At 41.3% G+C, this 19,714-nt stretch overlaps 1 protein-coding gene across 1 annotated transcript; it reads right to left on the reverse strand.

Moving 5' to 3' along the window:
* Positions 1-292: 292 nt before the first annotated feature.
* LOC120036627 (zinc finger protein 85-like) lies at positions 293-15,257 on the reverse strand (the record flags this gene model as incomplete). The annotated part of the gene is made up of 2 exons (XM_038983005.1): positions 293-819; positions 14,801-15,257. Coding segments are annotated over 2 exons (984 nt in total), but the record flags the coding sequence as incomplete, so codon positions are not given.
* Positions 15,258-19,714: the final 4,457 nt, after the last annotated feature.

Genomic DNA, 19,714 nt, shown 5'->3' on the forward strand with positions numbered 1-19,714 from the left:
ATGAGTAATATGTTTTCCCGCAGTCTGAGCTTTTCTAAGCCTTCTCCTCTGTGTGCTGTCTCATGTGTTCTTTCAGGCTTCCTAAAATGGGCAAAACCTTTGCACCCTGGGAGCAGTGGTAAGGCTTCACCACCTGTGTTTTAGCTCATGTGTTTTCAGGTTATGTAAGTGGGTAAAACGCTTTCCACACTGTGAGCAGTGGTAAGGATTCTCCCTTGTGTATTCTCTCATGTCGTTTTAGGTCCCTTAACTGGTTGAAACACTTTCCACACTGGGAGCAGTGGTAAGGCTTCTCCCCAATGTGTATTCTCTCATGTTTTTTCAGGTAGTTTTTCTGGTTAAAACTCTTTCCACACTGTGAGCATTGGTAAGGATTCTCCCCTGTGTGTATTCTCTCATGTCGTTTTAGGTCCCCTAACTGGTTAAAACACTTTCCACACTGGGAGCAGTGATAAGGCTTTTCCCCTGTGTGTATTCTCTCATGTCGTTTTAGGTCCCCTAACTGGTTAAAACACTTTCCACACTGGGAGCAGTGAAAAGGCTTCTCCCCTGTGTGTATTCTCTCATGTTTTTTCAGGTAGCTTTTCTGGTTAAAACTCTTTCCACACTGGGAGCAGTGGTAAGGCTTCTCCCTTGTGTGTATTTTCTCGTGTTGGTTCAGGTGTCCTTTCTGGTTGAAACTCTTTCCACAATGGGAGCAATGGTAAGGCTTCTCCCCATTGTGTATTCTCTCGTGTTGTTTGAGCTCCCATAAGAGGTAACAACCCTTTCCACACTGGGAGCAGTGGTAAGGCTTTTCCCCTGTGTGTATTCTCTCATGTCGTTTCAGGTCCCCAAACTGGTTAAAACACTTTCCACAGTGGAAACACTGGTGTCGTCTTGCTGGTTTGGACGTCCCTGGCTCTGGTTCCTCTGAGTTTGTTCTTTCTCCTGCCAAAGACAGTGTGTTTTTTAAAATAGAGACCCGAATGAAACCTCCACATGATAAAACGGCCTTGCTACGAGGGTAAATCTTATTGATCCCTCAATAACCTGAGGCCAGTTTTAACAATCTTAGTGTGATTTTAAAAGAAATGTTGTCGAGCTTCCTGGTAATTACTAATAATATGTTTACATTACTTATTTTATTCATTCTGTTTTACAAGTCAGTTTCTTATTTAGACGTTCACAGATTTTCAACATTTTGACTATCGCTGATGTGATATTTTGGGTAAAGTAAAATATAAAGTGAAATATTTGGGAAGATGTTCCTAAAACTGAGAGTAACTACAATAAACAAAAATATAAACTCAACATGTAAAGTGTTGGATGTTTCATGAGCTAAAAAAAAAGATTGCAGAATTTCTTACATTCCTGTTAACAGTTATTCTTTGCCAAGATAATCCATCCACCTGACAGGTGTGGCATATCAAGCTGATTAAACAGCATGATCATTGCACAGGTGCACCTTGTGCTGGGGAGAATAAAAGGCCACTAAAATGTGCAGTTCTGTCACACAACACGATGCCACAGATGTCTCAAGTTTTGAGGGAGCGTGCAATTGGCATGCTGACTGCGGGAATATCCACTAGAGCTGTTACCAGATAATTGAATGTTAAATTCTCTACCAGAAGCCGCCTCCAACGTCATTTTAGAGAATTTGGCAGTACATCCAACTGGCCTCACAACCACAGACCACATGTAATGACGCCAGCCCAGGACCTCCACATCGTCTGAGACCAGCCACCCGAGTTGTATTTCTCTTTGTAATGAAGCCCTTTTGTGGGGAAAAACTAATTCTGATTGGCTGGGCCTGGCTCCGCAATGGGTGGGCGTATGCCCTCCAGGGCCCACCAATGGCTGTGCCCCTGCCCAGTTATGTAAAGTCCATAGATCAGGGCCTCGTTTATTTATTTACAATCACTGACTCATATAAACTGTAAATTGTTGTTTATATTTTGGTTCAGTATACACACACACAGTGCATTTGTTAAAAACTTCTCTAGGATAGGGGGCAGCATTTTCATGTTTGGATGAAAAGCATATCCAAATTCATCCCCAGAAGATAAGATATGCACATTATTAGTAGTATTGGATAGAAAACACTCTGAAGTTTCTAAAACTGTTTGAATGATGTCTGTGAGTATAACAGAACTCAAATGGCAGGCGAAAACCTGAGAAAAATCCAACCAGGAAGTGGGAAATCTGAGGTTTGTAGCTTTCAACTCATTGCCTATCGAATGTACAGTGTCTATGGGGTCATATTGCACTTCCTAAGGCTTCCACTAGATGTCAACAGTCTTAGAACATTGTTTGAGGCTTCTACTGTGAAGGAGGGGGGAACGAGAGCTGTTTCAACCAGAGGTCTGCCAGTGGCATGAGCTGATCACGCGCCTAAACGTGAGACAAAGGAATTCTCTGGTTGGAACATTATTGAAGATTTATGTTAAAATCATCCTAAAGATTGATTCTATACATCGTTTGACATGTTTCTACGAAATGTAATATACATTTTTGACCTTTTCATCGGAACTTTCGCCTGGACTTGCCCGCGCCTCATGAGTTTGGATTTGTTTACCAAATGCGCTAACAAAAGGAGGTATTTGGACATAAATGTTGGACTTTATCGAACAAAACAAACATTTATTGTTTAACTGGGATTCCCGGGAGTGCATTCTGATGAAGATCATCAAAGGTAAGTGAATATTTAAAACGCTATTTCTGACTCAACAACATGGCGGGTATCTGCATGGCTTGTGTCTGAGCGCCGTACTCGGATTATTGCATGGTTTGCTTTTTCCGTAAAGCTTTTTTGAAATCTGACACAGCGGTTGCATTGATATAGGGCGCTATTTTCACTTTGGGGGAAAATCGTGCCCAATTTAAACGGCCTCGTACTCTATTCTTGCTCGTACAACATGCATATTATTATTACTATTGGATAGAAAACACTCTCAAGTTTCTAAAACCGTTTGAATTATATCTGTGAGTAAAACAGAACTCATTTTGCAGCAAACTTCCTGTCAGAAAGTGAAAAATCTCAAATCGAGGCTCTGTTCCCTATCATTTTGCTTGAGATTTATGACTGTACATGCACTTCATACACCTTCCACTAGATGTCAATAGGCTGTGAGAGGTGAAATGGGATCTCTAGCTCTTTCTATGGTGAAAAGAGGACTCTTGGAATGACAGGACCCCAATTTCCTCTGTTCAGGATGACGCGGGATGGACATCAGCGTTGGCTTCTGAAAAGCTTTCCCTATAGACGTGTAATATCTCCGGCTTTGATTTTATTTGATAAATGTGACAATATCATCGTAAAGTATGTTTTTTCAATATAGTTTAATCAGATTATTGAATTTTTTTCTGGAGTTTTTGCGTGTTCCGTTCACTGCGTTTGTTCACGAAGGAGAGCTTAGCGGCACTTGGCTAGTTTTGCTTGCTAATTCGCGAGGGGAAAAGGCCATTCTAAAACCATACGACGATTGTTCTGGACAAAGGACCCAGAACGCGCTGGTTATCAAGGGCGCAAAGTATTGACACATTTTAAATACAGACACAGACTGTGTGGAAAATTATTTAAGACTGAGACTCTCTCCAATACAACATTGCAGAGTTATGTGCATCCTTTCAAGCACACCCTTCTCATTAACCTGTGGTGAGTTACTTACAAATTTCAAAGAACATATAAGGTTTAATATGTAAGATTGTTAAATAAAGAGGAAAATCATTTATTATTATTATATTAGTTGTGCGCTGGTGCTATAAGAACTCTCATAGGAAGAGCTGGGTTTTGACAAACTCACACTCATTCTTATGTTTAATAAATGTATCGTATAGTGTGTGTGTGTGACCGGCTTACAATGATGGCAAAATACAACACTTGAGAGTGCGCTGACCCTGGTGCTAGAGGGGGTACAGCTGGAGGTTGAATGTTTGAAGGGGTATCAGACTATAAGACGTTTGGGAACCACTGCATATACACCATACCATTTTTCTATTCCTCATCAATCCACGTGGATTTAACAATTTTTACAGTCATTTTCTTCATGGGTGCATGCTTATTAGTAACTGGGATAAGCATTTTCAAATGTGTCAAGGGCAGCGTCTGGTTGCTCATCATTACACACCACGGACCAACAAATATTATTTACATCAAAAACATAGGAATCACTACAAAACGTATTGTATGACCTCTTTTACACAATATTAGGCCCAGCCTTTGGAACTTTAATTTTCCTAGATATGGCTACTATATTGTGATCACTACAACTGATGGATCTGGAAACTGCTTTAAAACACATTTCTGCAGCATTAGTAAAGATATGATCAAAATATGTTGATGATTTAATTTCTGTACTGTTTGTAACTACCCTGGTAGGTTGACTGATAACCTGAACAAGGTTGACGGCACTGGTTACAGTTTGAAGCTTTCTCTTGAATGGGCAGCCTGATCACAGCTTTCCTCCAGTATTAGTTAATTAATTGCCAGTGTCTGGAGTTTAGTTTTCCTGTTCTACAGTCTTATAAAGATAGGGGGGTTGACTGGGACAGGCAATGTAACATCCATAATATTTTGAGAAAATGTTCTTGAAAAACGAGCACCTACATAGGGTCATCTTATAACTGTCTCTCTAAAGCTACCTTTCATCAAGGTTTTTCATAACATCCATATCCACCAGTCTATCTTCCTGTCAACTAACAGAACTCTGCTGGTTGTCCTGGTAACAGATACCAGTGGGCAGATCTATTGTATTTGTTCAAACTAAACTACAGCACTTACTTTGATGTGTCAAATCTGATCCTTTCTTCTCTTCTCTTCCTCTCACAGTTCCACTCAGCCCCGTTGTTTTCCTGCAGTCCACCAGCAGCACAGACAACCTCTTCATACCCAGCAGTGAGGCGCTACCGGGAGAGGCACGACACGGGGACTCCGGGAGGGTGGAAGGGCTAGCGTTGTCCTGGTAATCATAAAGAGGGGACACAGACACATATCATTATGGATGCTGATGTCACTGTTGACATGAAGTGCATTACAGACACCCAGCCCAGACCCAGATAGAGCAAGCTGTATGCTAGACCAGACCAAGCTGTACCATCTGGTGTTCTGTTCTGGAGAGACTCTTCTCTTCCTCGTCAGCAGGATGTTGTTGAGGCTCCCCAAAGGATCCACGATAGTCACGTCTCTCTCCTGTGTGAACGAGAACAGCAAACAGACGGTAAACTTATGACCATTATTACAATCAAGAGGCATGAATATGTCTAAAATAGCCACAATAGCCACATCATGATTTGGTCAAATATTGTTTGTGTTGCAAATGCATAGGGTCATTTCCACAAAATGGGTGCCTTTAACATCCCTTTCATATTTTAAGTGAATTTTAAAAGCCTGTTATATTAGATGAGGTGAACTTTAATGTTAACCACATGGAGAATGAGAATTCAATAATCAAAGTCCCAAAAACATATGTACCAAAGGCAGATTGCCCCTTAACTTTTCACGCCTCTCAACCCCGGATCCGGGATCACCCCCCCCCCCCCCCCCACACTGATTAGCATAGCTAGCATAGCGTCACAATTAAATAGTAGCATCTAAATATCATTAAATCACAAGTCCAAGACACCAAATGAAAGATACAGATCTTGTGAATAAAGCCACCATTTCAGATTTTTAAAATGTTTTACAGGGAAGACAAAATATGTAAATCTATTAGCTAACCACGTTAGCAAAAGACACCATTTTTCTTTGTCCACCATTTTTTCTCCCACCAGTAGCTATCACCAATTCGGCCAAATAAAGATATTGATAGCCACTAACCAAGAAAAAACCTCATCAGATGACAGTCTGATAACATATTTATTGTATAGGATAGGTTTTGTTAGAAAAATGTGCATATTTCAGGTATAAATCATAGTTTGCCATTGCAGCCACCATCACAAATCTCACCAAAGCGACTAGAATTACTACAGAGAGCAACGTGTATTACCAATTTACTCATCATAAAACATTTCTTAAAAATACACAGCACACAGCAATGGAAAGATACAGATCTTGTGAATAAAGCCACCATTTCAGATTTTTAAAATGTTTTACAGGGAAGACAAAATATGTAAATCTATTAGCTAACCACGTTAGCAAAAGACACCATTTTTCTTTGTCCACCATTTTTTCTCCCACCAGTAGCTATCACCAATTCGGCCAAATAAAGATATTGATAGCCACTAACCAAGAAAAAACCTCATCAGATGACAGTCTGATAACATATTTATTGTATAGGATAGGTTTTGTTAGAAAAATGTGCATATTTCAGGTATAAATCATAGTTTGCCATTGCAGCCACCATCACAAATCTCACCAAAGCGACTAGAATTACTACAGAGAGCAACGTGTATTACCAATTTACTCATCATAAAACATTTCTTAAAAATACACAGCACATAGCAATGGAAAGACACAGATCTTGTGAATTCAGACAACATTTCAGATTTTCTAAGTGTTTTACGGCGAAAACACAATAAATCGTTATATTAGCATACCACATATGCAAACGTTACCCGAGCATTGATTCAAGCCAAAGAGAGCGATATCGTTATCATCGCCAAAATATATTAATTTTTTCACTAACCTTCTCAGAATTCTTCCGATGACACTCCTGTAACATCATATTACAACATACATATAGAGTTTGTTCGAAAATGTGCATATTTAGCCACAAAAAAACGTGGTTATACAATGACAATACTAGCCAAACTGGTCTGAAAGTGTCGGACGCCATCTTTGAGAGTGATCTAGTCTAATCGATAACTAATCATAAACTTGACTAAAAAATACAGGGTTGACAGGAATCGAAAGACAAATTAGTTCTTAATGCAATCGCTGAATTACATTTCTAAAATTATCCTTACTGTGCAATACAGGGTTCGCCAAGCGAAGCTATACCAACAAAAATGGCGGAACATGCGTTTAACATTTTTCTACAGAACAACGATTTATCATCTTAAATATTTCTTACTATGAGGTGATCTTCCATCAGAATCTTGGGCAATGTATCCTTTCTTGGGTCTAATCTTCTTTTGGTCGAAAGATGTCCTCTTGTCCGTCGAAATGCCCACTAACGTACGACCGGGACCCCGAAACGTGCCCGGCGCTTCAAAGTGCATTACAAAGCAATGCCTCAAAATCGCACTAAACGGATATAAATTGCTATAAAACGGTTTAAATTAACTACCTTATGATGTTTTTAACACCTATAACGAGTAAAAACATGACCGGTGATATATAAGTGCCTAAACTAAAACTTGGAAAGAGAGCAGGTCCGATGTCCATCGTGCGTCAGGCGCAGCAGGAAAAGGAAGCTACTTCCACCTTGTGCTGTTTTATACAGGCCCTGATTGCGCAATCGACTCCATTCAAAGCGTCACCACGTACTGACATCCAGGGGAAGACGTAAGCAGTGTTTGTATCCTCATAGCATTTACAGGGACCTTAAAACTGACCCCAGATCAGGGGCCAAGATTTCTGAAATCTCAATCCCTGTCAGGAAAAGTGCTGTAGAAGGAGTTCTGTTTCACTCAGAGACAAAATTCCAACGGCTATAGAAACTAGAGAGTGTTTTCTATCCAATAATAATAATAATATGCATATTTTACGAGCAAGAATTGAGTACTAGGCAGTTTAATCTGGAGACAAAATTATGCTAATGCGAAACAGCACCCCCTGTAGTGGCAAGAAGTTAAACAATTCCTACAGTACTGAACAACATATTCAAGTGTAGAACTGAAGTAGAATGCCCCATTAAAACAACACATTATTTCAAGAACTGCATAGTGCCCGTTTTTAAGACAGTACTCACTGTTGGTAATCTGATCTTCATCCTCCTCCTTTTTCACTCCCAAAACGTCTTCCTCCTCTTTAATTGAGATAGCCTCCTCTTCCTCTTTTACTCTAAAAGGATCTTCCTCTTCTTTCACTACATTCTCTTCTTTCATTGTTATGGCATCTTCCTCCTTTTTGATTCTGAAAGCTTCTACCTGCAAATTACGTTTAAATGAACTAGTAGATAAGTAAACAGAATTATATTCAAAACACTAAGAGTAAAATACACAAGATTGGTCTAAAGCGCTTCAATGTTTCGGTTTTAGGTTCGCTAGCAAATCACCACGTTGGTTGAATCAGAAGCCTTTTGTCGCTGTTGAAGAAGCCTCCAGTTCCGTCCACTGGATTATACGTCACGCAAGCAGCATCCCCTGAAAGACTCAAATCGCCATCTGATGACTGGAGTGGGTAACGCAGATTGGAAAAATATTAATTACAATGTTTATTCTTGCAAGCAATGTCATGAGAGGTAATAAGAAATAAAAAAACAGATGTTATGTTTTCTCTTACTTCTTACAGCCAATACTTTACTCCATTAGGTAGGATTAGGTGACAGATTAAACAGTTTTAATTTTTATGTCATAGTTATTCTGAACCCACTGCCTGCAAGTCGTCTAAATTAGCCTAAGTGATTTGTATTTTCCTTCAACTTTCTCCTGTCTGAGTGCATTTGTCTACCATTATGTTTAGCTGTTGGGCGATTATGCTAATGACAACCATCTTCTGGTTGATGGAAAAGCTTTCCCAAAAACTTTGTCAATTAAATGTTAACTACAACGTAGTCTATGCCTACCTGGCATAATGATATCATGATTATTTGCATCAATCCTGTTGTGATTTGTTCAGCAAACTCTGCAATCCCATGTGTGCTACAGAGACACCACTAACCAAGCAAGGCTCTTGCTGGTGCCACTTGAATTAAAGGGTATCTACACACAAAAATGAAAATTTCTTAGATTTTTCTCAGACTTCAAAAGTTGTCCCCTGATGTGGTTTAAGTATTGTTGTGGACTTAGAACATCCAATGTTGTTGTTTTTCTATTAACAGTGTGATTTATAGAGAAAAACAGAAAAACAGGGACAAATGTGAAACCTGGAAAAACGGAGAAAATGGAATTAGGTTAAAAAAAGAAAAGAAAACGGATTTGACAGGGCCCTAAATATTCTATTCAGTTTCTCTCATTACTGGATTATCTAGGAATAGTGTAGAGTAACAGCTGTATCCTGAAGTGACCTTTAACCTCCCTGCTCCTCAATACTTCTTCCACTGGATCAAAGCTTCAGCCAAGTAGGATACATGATAGTGGCAACACATGGAGTTGGGTTGGATATAGTCATGGTAGGATACATGATAGTGGTAACACATGGAGCTGGTTTGGATATAGTCATGGTAGGATACATGATAGTGGCAACACATGAAGTTGGGTTGGATATAGTCATGGTAGGATACATGATAGTGGTAACACATGAAGTAGGGTTGGATATAGTCATGGTAGGATATATGATAGTGGCAACACATGGAGTAGGGTTTGATATAGTCGTGGTAGGATACATGATAGTGGAAACACATGGAGTAGGGTTTGATATAGTCGTGGTAGGATACATGATAGTGGAAACACATGGAGTAGGGTTTGATATAGTCATGGTAAGATACATGATAGTGGCAACACATGGAGTAGGGTTGGATATAGTCATGGTAGGATACATGATAGTGGCAACACATGGAGTAGGGTTGGATATAGTCATGGTAGGATACATGATAGTGGAAACACATGGAGTTGGGTTGGATATAGTCATGGTAGGATACATGATAGTGGAAACACATGTAGTTGGGTTGGATATAGTCATGGTAGGATACATGATAGTGGCAACACATGGAGCTGGGTTGAATATAGTCATGGTAGGATACATGATAGTGGAAACACATGGAGCTGGGTTGGATATAGTCATGGTAGGATACATTGGGCGGCAAGATGTTCTTTACCATTCGGCCATCAGATTTGCCACCAATGCTCCTTATAGGACACCTCACTGCACTCTATACTCCTCTGTAAACTGGTCATCTCTGTATACCAGTCGCAAGACCCACTGGTTTAATGCTTATTTATAAAACCCTCTTAGGCCTCACTCACCCCTATCTAAGATATCTACTGCAGCCCTCATCCTCCACATACAACACCCATTCTGCCAGTCACATTCTGTTAAAGGTCCCCAAAGCACACACATCCCTGGGTCGCTCCTCTTTTTAGTTCGCTGCAGCTAGCGACGGGAACAAGCTGCAAAAAACACTTAAACTGGACAGTTTTATCTCCATCTCTTTATCCAAAGACTCAATCATGGACACTCTTACTGACAGTTGTGGCTGCTTCGCGTGATGTATTGTTGTCTCTACCTTCTTGCCTTTGTGCTCTTGTCTGTGCCCAATAATGTTTGTACCATGTTGTGTTGCTACCATGTTGTGTTGCTACCATGTTGTGTTGCTACCATGTTGTCATGTGGTGTTGGTACATTGATGTGTTGCTACCATGTTGTCATGTGGTGTTGGTACAATGTTGTGTTGCTACCATGTTGTTGTTATGTTGCTGCCATGTTGTTGTTATGTGGTGTTGCTACCATGTTGTTGTCATGTTGTGTTCCTACCATGTTGTGTTGCTACCATGTTGTTGTCATGTTGTGTTGCTACCATGTTGTTGTTATGTGGGGTTGCTACCATGTTGTTGTCATGTGGTGTTGCAACCATGTTGTGCTGCTACCATGTTGTGTTGCTACCATGTTGTTGTTATGTTGCTGCCATGTTGTTGTCATGTTGTGCTGCTACCATGTTGTGTTGCTACCATGTGGTGTTGCTTCCATGTTGTTGTTATGTTGTGTTGCCACCATGTTGTTGTTATGTTGTGTTGCTACCATGTTGTTGTTATGTGGTGTTGCTACCATGTTTTTGCCATGTGGTGTTGCTACCATGTTGTTGTTATGTTGTGTTGCTACCATGTTGTTGTTATGTGGTGTTGCTACCATGTTTTTGTCATGTTGTGTTGCTACCATGTTGTTGTTATGTTGTGTTGCTACCATGTTGTTGTCATGTTGTGTTGCTACCATGTTGTTGTTATGTTGTGTTGCTACCATGTTGTTGTCATGTTGTGTTGCTACCATGTTGTTGTTATGTGGTGTTGCTACCATGTTGTTGTTATGTGGTGTTGCTACCATGTTTTTGTCATGTTGTGTTGCTACCATGTTGTGTTGCTACCATGTTGTTGTTATGTGGTGTTGCTACCATGTTGTTGTTATGTGGTGCTTCTACCATGGTGTGTTGCTACCATGTTGTATTGCTGCCATGTTGTTGTTATGTGGTGTTGCTACCATGTTGTTGTTATGTGGTGTTGCTACAATGTTGTTGTTATGTGGGGTTGCTACATGTAATAATAACATGTATGATTTATATAAAGTTCTTTAGTAAAAAAACATTAGTGACATAATTTAGTATTTAATATTACATAGTAAACTTTAATAATTGTAATATGTATGTTTAAATGACTACTAAAGTTTTTGAATAAAATAAAAGGTTTGAAAGAAAATGTAATTTACCTTCAAAGAAATATATCTCTCTCTCTTTCTCTCCCCTTGTCTGGGAATGTTACGGGTCAAGAAGTTGTGAATCTAGGGGGGCCCTTGCACACAGGGGAACTATATGTATGTAACAGTATAACTTTACGTCCGTCCCCTCGCCCAAACCCGGGCGCGAACCAGGGACCCTCTGCACACATCAACAAGTCACCCATCGTTCCACAAAACCCGCAGCCCTTGCAGAGCAAGGGGAACCACTACTTCAATGTCTCAGAGCAAGTGACGTCAACGACTGAAAGGCTGCTAGCGCGCACCACCGCTAACTAGCTAGCCATTTCAAATCGGTTACATGTACACAAAATAACTAACAACCTCGACCCCCAGGTGTCTTTCAAAACATATGTTTTACTAACGACCTAAACAGATCATTTTTACCCTTTTAAAAATAGTTATGGGGGAAGGTCCGTGGGATATCTGTCTTTGAAAGGGTCATTGTAATCTTTAAGATTCCCTTTACTGATGACCTAAACAGATATATTTTACCCCCCATAAAAGACTGTCCGAGGGATGTCTCAGTCAACCCCCCCAAAATAAGCCCCAGAGGCCTCACACCATCCTCTATGGAAGGGTCATTGTACTCTTTAACTATACTTCCTTTACTGACGACCTAAACAGATCACTTTTACCCTTTAAAAAATAGTTGTCAGCTATCCAGATTTAATGGTCAAGAGATTGTGAACCTAGAGGGGCCCTTGCACACATGTTGTGTTTAGGTAAACGTTTTCTGTTTATGAAGGAATAAATGATTGAGAGGATATAGACCACAAAAAAAAGATAATTGTATTCTTAACGATGTGCCCTTTACTAATGACTTAAACAGATCATTTTACTCCATGAATAACCTTTTACTGCAGGGGGCTAAATCAGGGGCCTTCAATGCTGCAGAAATGTTTTGGTACCCTTCCCCAGATCTGTGCCTCAACACAATCCTGTCTCGGAGCTCTACGGACAATTCCTTCAACCTCATGGCTAGGTTTTTGCTCTGATCTGCACTGTCAACTGTGGGACCTTATATAGACAGGTGTGTGTCTTTCCAAATCATGTCCAATCAATTGAATTTACCACAGGTGGACTCCATTCTAGTTGTAGAAACATCTCAAGGATGATCAATGGAAACAGGATGCACTTGAGCTCAATTATGAGTCTCATGTAGCAAAGGGTCTGAATACTTATGTAAATCTTTTTTTGTGTTTAAAACATTTGCAAAAATGTATAAAAAACTTGTTTCCGCTTTGTCATTATGGGGTATTGTGTGTAGATTGCTGAGGAAATTGTTTCATTTAATACATTTTTTAATAAGGCTGTAACATAACAAAATGGGAAAAAGTCAAGGGGTCTGAATACTTTCCAAAGAAACTGTAAGTGATTGAGGAGAAAGCATAATTGCTATATTCTAATTAAAATCATTGACCCATAAGGGAACATATGACCAAAGCAATGCGTGACCCATACAGAATTAAAAATATATTAATCTCAATGAGAAATATAATTTAATAAACAAATGTTTGCATAACCAAAGACATGAAAACTGGTAGAGAACATTGTATTTAGCTAGGATTTCATATGGCCAGGAAGGTTACTGAGAATAACAATAGACAATAGTTAATGTTGCTAGTTTAGGGATGAAGATAGTGAAGGTTCATCAATGTTAAAGATGTTTTTTATTTTGACGTGGAAACAATGTTTATTGGAAAGTAAAACAAAGAACTCTTCATTGAGACAATGATAAACAGCAATCCGTGGGAGAGTTGTGGTGGATATTATAAAATAAGGATCTGCTGGAGTCCAAGTCAAACCAAGATTCTTTATTTCTGAGCTCAGAGAGAATAACAGTTACACAGCGCAGTGTAGACAGTTTGAATTCCTGAAGCATTGGGTGATGAGCACATATCTTTATAGTTTCCTGTTCCTGGGAGGGACTTTATTCATACAAGGATGCAGGTGCAGCTGGTTTGCAACACAGGATGATACTCCCAGGAACAGGAGATTATAATAGGACAGTTTCACAAGGTTAGTCTGTGGTGGTTAATGTCTGTGTTACCAAATGAGGAGACAAACTTCACACACACCAATCAGAGTTATACTTAAACTACATATTTAATAATAAGACCTTTGCAATGACTTTCAACAATTCACTATTTCTAATGAACCGTTGAGTGGCAACACAATGGCTACTGAGATCTTTTATAGCAAAGATCCACCCCCTAGTCGACATAAACCACAGATATTAGGAACAGTTCACAAAGTGAGATTTTATAATGAGAAAGGAGTATCCCGTAGCCAGATGGCATTCGCTATAATTTATCATTCAGTTTGGTCCCTAAGACGAGGTTCTAATCTCGTTCCTGGTACTTCATAGCACAAAAACACCAACTCATCCAATGGCATAACTCAATTGTCAACTCTAGATACTCCCATCTCAAGTAAAACCCCTTCTTGACCCCACTCCTGGACAAGCTCACTGAGGGGAGTGAGCCTCTAGGTCATACACTATCCCAGGATAAGTGCAACATCAGAGAGGACATACAATGGTTCCAGACACTGCCATACACCTCCCCCCAATGTCAAAGGAGGGAGTGACTTGCGCACAGACATTGTGGAAACCAGTAATTGGTTCCCCATTAATCACACCATCCCTTCACATAGTTTAACAGATACATTCACATATGAAGACAATGTTCCCTCCTGTCCTCTTCCCTTCCTGATATTCTGCATAGCACCAGGGACATGTGAAAGACAAGCCTGACCTCTCCCCTCTCTGGGCCCCAGGTGACTGAGCCCCAGCTGAGGGAAGAAGTGCAACTGCCAACACCAGAGTCCGAAGGGATACATTCTAATAACAAGTATATCACATCAGCATATTATGCAGATAAGACATCTTAATTATCTATGTTACCCAACTAATTCTGATTCATCCACCACAAGTCACACACTCAGATATGTGGACACATACAATTAACATTTTGCATTACAGAGTCTGTGAACATTTTCATTTCATTAAATCATCAGTGGGCCAACATTGCAAATGTAAACAACGGAACAAATGCATCACATCCAAATAACACTTGATTATCTGTAGTGCTGTAGGAATGACACACAGATAAACACACACACAGTGTCAGAGTTTAAAAAAGGACCATTTAAAACAGAAGGAATCTGACCTACTCTATATTCAAACTCCATATTCAATTCATGTTTTCTAATAAAAACATACAAATATATGTTTTAGTATACTTTGTACAATTCAAGTTCATATGGTAAAAACAGGTAATCATTATCAGTCAACAATATAAGACAGCAAGTCCCCTGTGTGTATTCTCTCATGCCATTTCAGCTCCCCCGGCTGGTTGAAACTCTTTCCACATTGGGAGCAGTGGTAAGGCTTCTCACCTGTGTGTATTCTCTTGTGTTCTTTCAGGTTCCCTAACTGTTTAAAACACTTGCCACACTGGGAGCAGTGGTAAGGCTTCTCCCCTGTGTGTATTCTCTCATGGTTTTTCAGATTCCCTGACTGGTCAAAACACTTGCCACACTGGGAGCAGTGGTAAGGCTTCTCCCCTGTGTGTATTCTCTCATGTTTTTTCAGGTTCCCTAACTGGCTAAAACACTTGCCACACTGGGAGCAGTGGTAAGGCTTCTCCCCCGTGTGTATTCTCTCATGTTGTTTCAGGTTCCCTAACTGGTTAAAACACTTGCCACACTGGGAGCAGTGGTAAGGCTTCTCCCCTGTGTGTATTCTCCCATGTCGGTACAGGTTCTCTAAATGGTTAAAACACTTGCCACACTGGGAGCAGTGGTAAGGCTTCTCCCCTTTGTGTATTCTCTCATGTCGGTACAGGTCCCTTAACTGGTTAAAACACTTTCCACAGTGGGAACACTGGTGTCTTCTTGTTGGTTTGGACGTGCCTGGCTCTGGTTCCTCTGAGTCTGGTCTTTCTCCTGCCAAAGACAATGTGTTTTTTAAAAAAGAGACCTGAATGAAACATCCACATGATAAATAGGCCTTGCTACGAGGGTAAATCCTAATCAGATCGCTCAATAGCCTAAGGCCAGTTTTAACAATCTACATTACTTTTTTATTCATTCTGTTTTACAAGTCAGAACACAAAAAACTACACCGTTCTTGGACACTCAAGACACAGACGTCGCTTAATTCCAATCGAGCAGGTGGTTCTAAATATATAACTTTCATAGCTGTATGATACAGAATGCGACCTACAGTCGTGGCCAAAATTTTTGAGAATGACACAAATATTAATTTCCACAAAGTTTGCTGCTTCAGTGTCTTCAGATATTTTTGTCAGATGTTACTATGAAATACTGAAGTATAATTACAAGCATTTCATAAGTGTCAAAGGCTTTTATTGGCAATGACATGAAGTTGATGCAAAGAGTCAATATTTGCAGTGTTGACCCTTCTTTTGCAAGACCTCTGCAATCCACCCTGGTGTCAATTAACCTCTAACGCCTACCAAACCCGGATCCGGGAGCCCCCCCATCACAAAACCTGACTAGCATAGCCTAGCCTAAAGCCACAGGGATATCATATAATAAAATGTTCATGAAATCACAAGTCCAAGACACCAAATGAAAGATACAAATCTTGTGAATCCAGCCATCATTTCCGATTTTTAAAATGTTTTACAGGGAAGACAAAATATGTAAATCTATTAGCTAACCACGTTAGCAAAAGACAACACTTTTTTTACTCCATCATTTTCTTACTGCATCAGTAGCTATCACAAATTCGGCCAAATAAAGATATAAATAGCCACTAACCAAGATACAAGCTCATCAGATGACAGTCTGATAACATATTTATTGTATAGCATATGTTTCGTTAGAAAAATTTGCATATTTCAGGTATAAATCATAGTTTACCATTGCAGCCACCATCACAAATCGACTAGAATAACTACAGAGACCATCGTGTATTAGCTAATTACTCATCATAAAACATTTCTTAAAAATACACAGCGTACAGCAGATGAAAGACACAGATCTTGTGAATATAGCCAATATTTCAGATTTTCTAAGTGTTTTACAGCGAAAACACAATATAACGTTATATTAGCTTAGCACAGTAGCAAACCAAACAACAGCATTGATTCCAGCCAAACATAGCGATAACGTATTCACCACCAAAATAATAATTTTTTCACTAACCTTCTCAGAATTCTTCAGATGACAGTCCTGTAACATCATATTACACAATGCATATAGAGTTTGTTCGAAAATGTCCATATTTAGCGGCACAGATAGTGCTTATACAATGAGAAACACTTGCACTTCCGGGTTGGAGCGAGTAGTCGCATTTCGCTTCGCTCAACAGGTAGTATTACATTTCATTTCATTTCATTACAGTACAACGGTTTGATTTGTCTGATCTTAGCTAGCTACATAGCCGTCTTTGTATCAAAGATAATTGTGTAGTTTAGAGTAATTATCGAGGTTAGCTAGCCAGCTATTTTCGCACTTCTAACGTAGTCAACACTGCTAGCTAGCCAGCTAGCCAACTTCTACCGAAGTTGCTATTCTACTGAATAGCAGCACTGTAGAAACTATTACATTACAACGGAACGACTTGATTAGTGTAGTGTTAGCTAGCTACATAGTTGTCTTTGCATCTAAGATAATTGTGTAGTTTAGAGTAACTATCGAGGTTAGCTAGCCAGCTATTTTCGTCCGCCGCGCCACCGTTCTCCTACCTAGTCAACACTGCGAGCTAGCCAGCTAGCCAACTTCTACCGAATAGCAGCACTGTAGAAACTATTACATTACAACGGAACGACTTGATTAGTGTAGTGTTAGCTAGCTACATAGTTGTCTTTGCTGTCTTTGTATCTAAGATAATTGTGTAGTTTAGAGTAATTATCGAGGTTACCTAGCCAGTTATCGAGGTTACCTAGCCAGCTACACTTTCAAACAAAGTCAACAACGCAGCCACTGCTAGCTAGCCTACTTCACCAGTCAGCAGTACTGTATCATTTTAATCATTTTAGTCAATAAGATTTTTGCAACGTAAGCTTAACTTTCTGAACATTCGAGACGTGTAGTCCACTTGTCATTCCAATCTCCTTTGCATTAGCGTAGCCTCTTCTGTAGCCTGTCAACTACGTGTCTGTCTATCCCTGTTCTCTCCTCTCTGCACAGACCATACAAACGCTTCACACCGCGTGACCGCTGCCACCCTAACCTGGTGGTCCCAGCGCGCACGACCCACGTGGAGTTCCAGGTCTCCGGCAGCCTCTGGAACTGCGGCCAACAAGGCAGAGTTCATCTCAGCCTATGCTTCCCTCCAGTCCCTCGACTTCTTGGCACTGACGGAAACATGGATTACCACAGATAACACTGCTACTCCTACTGCTCTCTCCTCGTCTGCCCACGTGTTCTCGCACACCCCGAGTGCTTCTGGTCAGCGGGGTGGTGGCACTGGGATCCTCATCTCTCCCCCAAGTGGTCATTCTCTCTTTCTCCCCTTACCCATCTGTCTATCGCCTCCTTTGAATTCCATGCTGTCACAGTTACCAGCCCTTTCAAGCTTAACATCCTTATCATTTATCGCCCTCCAGGTTCCCTTGGAGAGTTCATCAATGAGCTTGATGCCTTGATAAGCTCCTTTCCTGAGGACGGCTCACCTCTCACAGTTCTGGGTGACTTTAACCTCCCCACGTCTACCTTTGACTCATTCCTCTCTGCCTCCTTCTTTCCACTCCTCTCCTCTTTTGACCTCACCCTCTCACCTTCCCCCCCTACTCACAAGGCAGGCAATACGCTTGACCTCATCTTTACTAGATGCTGTTCTTCCACTAACCTCATTGCAACTCCCCTCCTAGTCTCCGACCACTACCTTGTATCCTTTTCCCTCTCGCTCTCATCCAACACTTCCCACACTGCCCCTACTCGGATGGTATCGCGCCATCCCAACCTTCGCTCTCTCTCCCCCGCTACTCTCTCCTCTTCCATCCTATCATCTCTTCCCTCTGCTCAAACCTTCTCCAACCTATCTCCTGATTCTGCCTCCTCAACCCTCCTCTCCTCCCTTTCTGCATCCTTTGACTCTCTATGTCCCCTATCCTCCAGGCCGGCTCGGTCCTCCCCTCCTGCTCCGTGGCTCGACGACTCATTGCGAGCTCACAGAACAGGGCTCCGGGCAGCCGAACGGAAATGGAGGAAAACTCGCCTCCCTGCGGACCTGGCATCCTTTCACTCCCTCCTCTCTACATGTTTCTCTTCTGTCTCTGCCGCTAAAGCCACTTTCTACCACTCTAAATTCCAAGCATCTGCCTCTAACCCTAGGAAGCTCTTTGCCACCTTCTCCTCCCTCCTGAATCCTCCCCCCCCCCCCCTCCTCCCTCTCTGCAGATGACTTCGTCAACCATTTTGAAAAGAAGGTCGACGACATCCGATCCTCGTTTGCTAAGTCAAACGACACCACTGGTTCTGCTCACACTGCCCTACCCTGTGCTCTGACCTCTTTCTCCCCTCTCTCTCCAGATGAAATCTCGCGTCTTGTGACGGCCGGCCGCCCAACAACCTGCCCGCTTGACCCCATCCCCTCCTCTCTTCTCCAGACCATTTCCGGAGACCTTCTCCCTTACCTCACCTCGCTCATCAACTCATCCTTGACCACTGGCTACGTCCCTTCCGTCTTCAAGAGAGCGAGAGTTGCACCCCTTCTGAAAAAACCTACACTCGATCCCTCCGATGTCAACAACTACAGACCAGTATCCCTTCTTTCTTTTCTCTCCAAAACTCTTGAACGTGCCGTCCTTGGCCAGCTCTCCTGCTATCTCTCTCAGAATGACCTTCTTGATCCAAATCAGTCAGGTTTCAAGACTAGTCATTCAACTGAGACTGCTCTTCTCTGTGTCACGGAGGCGCTCCGCACTGCTAAAGCTAACTCTCTCTCCTCTGCTCTCATCCTTCTAGACCTATCGGCTGCCTTTGATACTGTGAACCATCAGATCCTCCTCTCCACCCTCTCCGAGTTGGGAATCTCCGGCGCGGCCCACGCTTGGATTGCGTCCTACCTGACAGGTCGCTCCTACCAGGTGGCGTGGCGAGAATCTGTCTCCGCACCACGTGCTCTCACCACTGGTGTCCCCCAGGGCTCTGTTCTAGGCCCTCTCCTATTCTCGCTATACACCAAGTCACTTGGCTCTGTCATATCCTCACATGGTCTCTCCTATCATTGCTATGCAGACGACACACAATTAATCTTCTCCTTTCCCCCTT

Source organism: Salvelinus namaycush, unplaced genomic scaffold (assembly GCF_016432855.1).
Source record: "Salvelinus namaycush isolate Seneca unplaced genomic scaffold, SaNama_1.0 Scaffold14, whole genome shotgun sequence".
Classification (NCBI taxonomy): domain Eukaryota; kingdom Metazoa; phylum Chordata; class Actinopteri; order Salmoniformes; family Salmonidae; genus Salvelinus; species Salvelinus namaycush.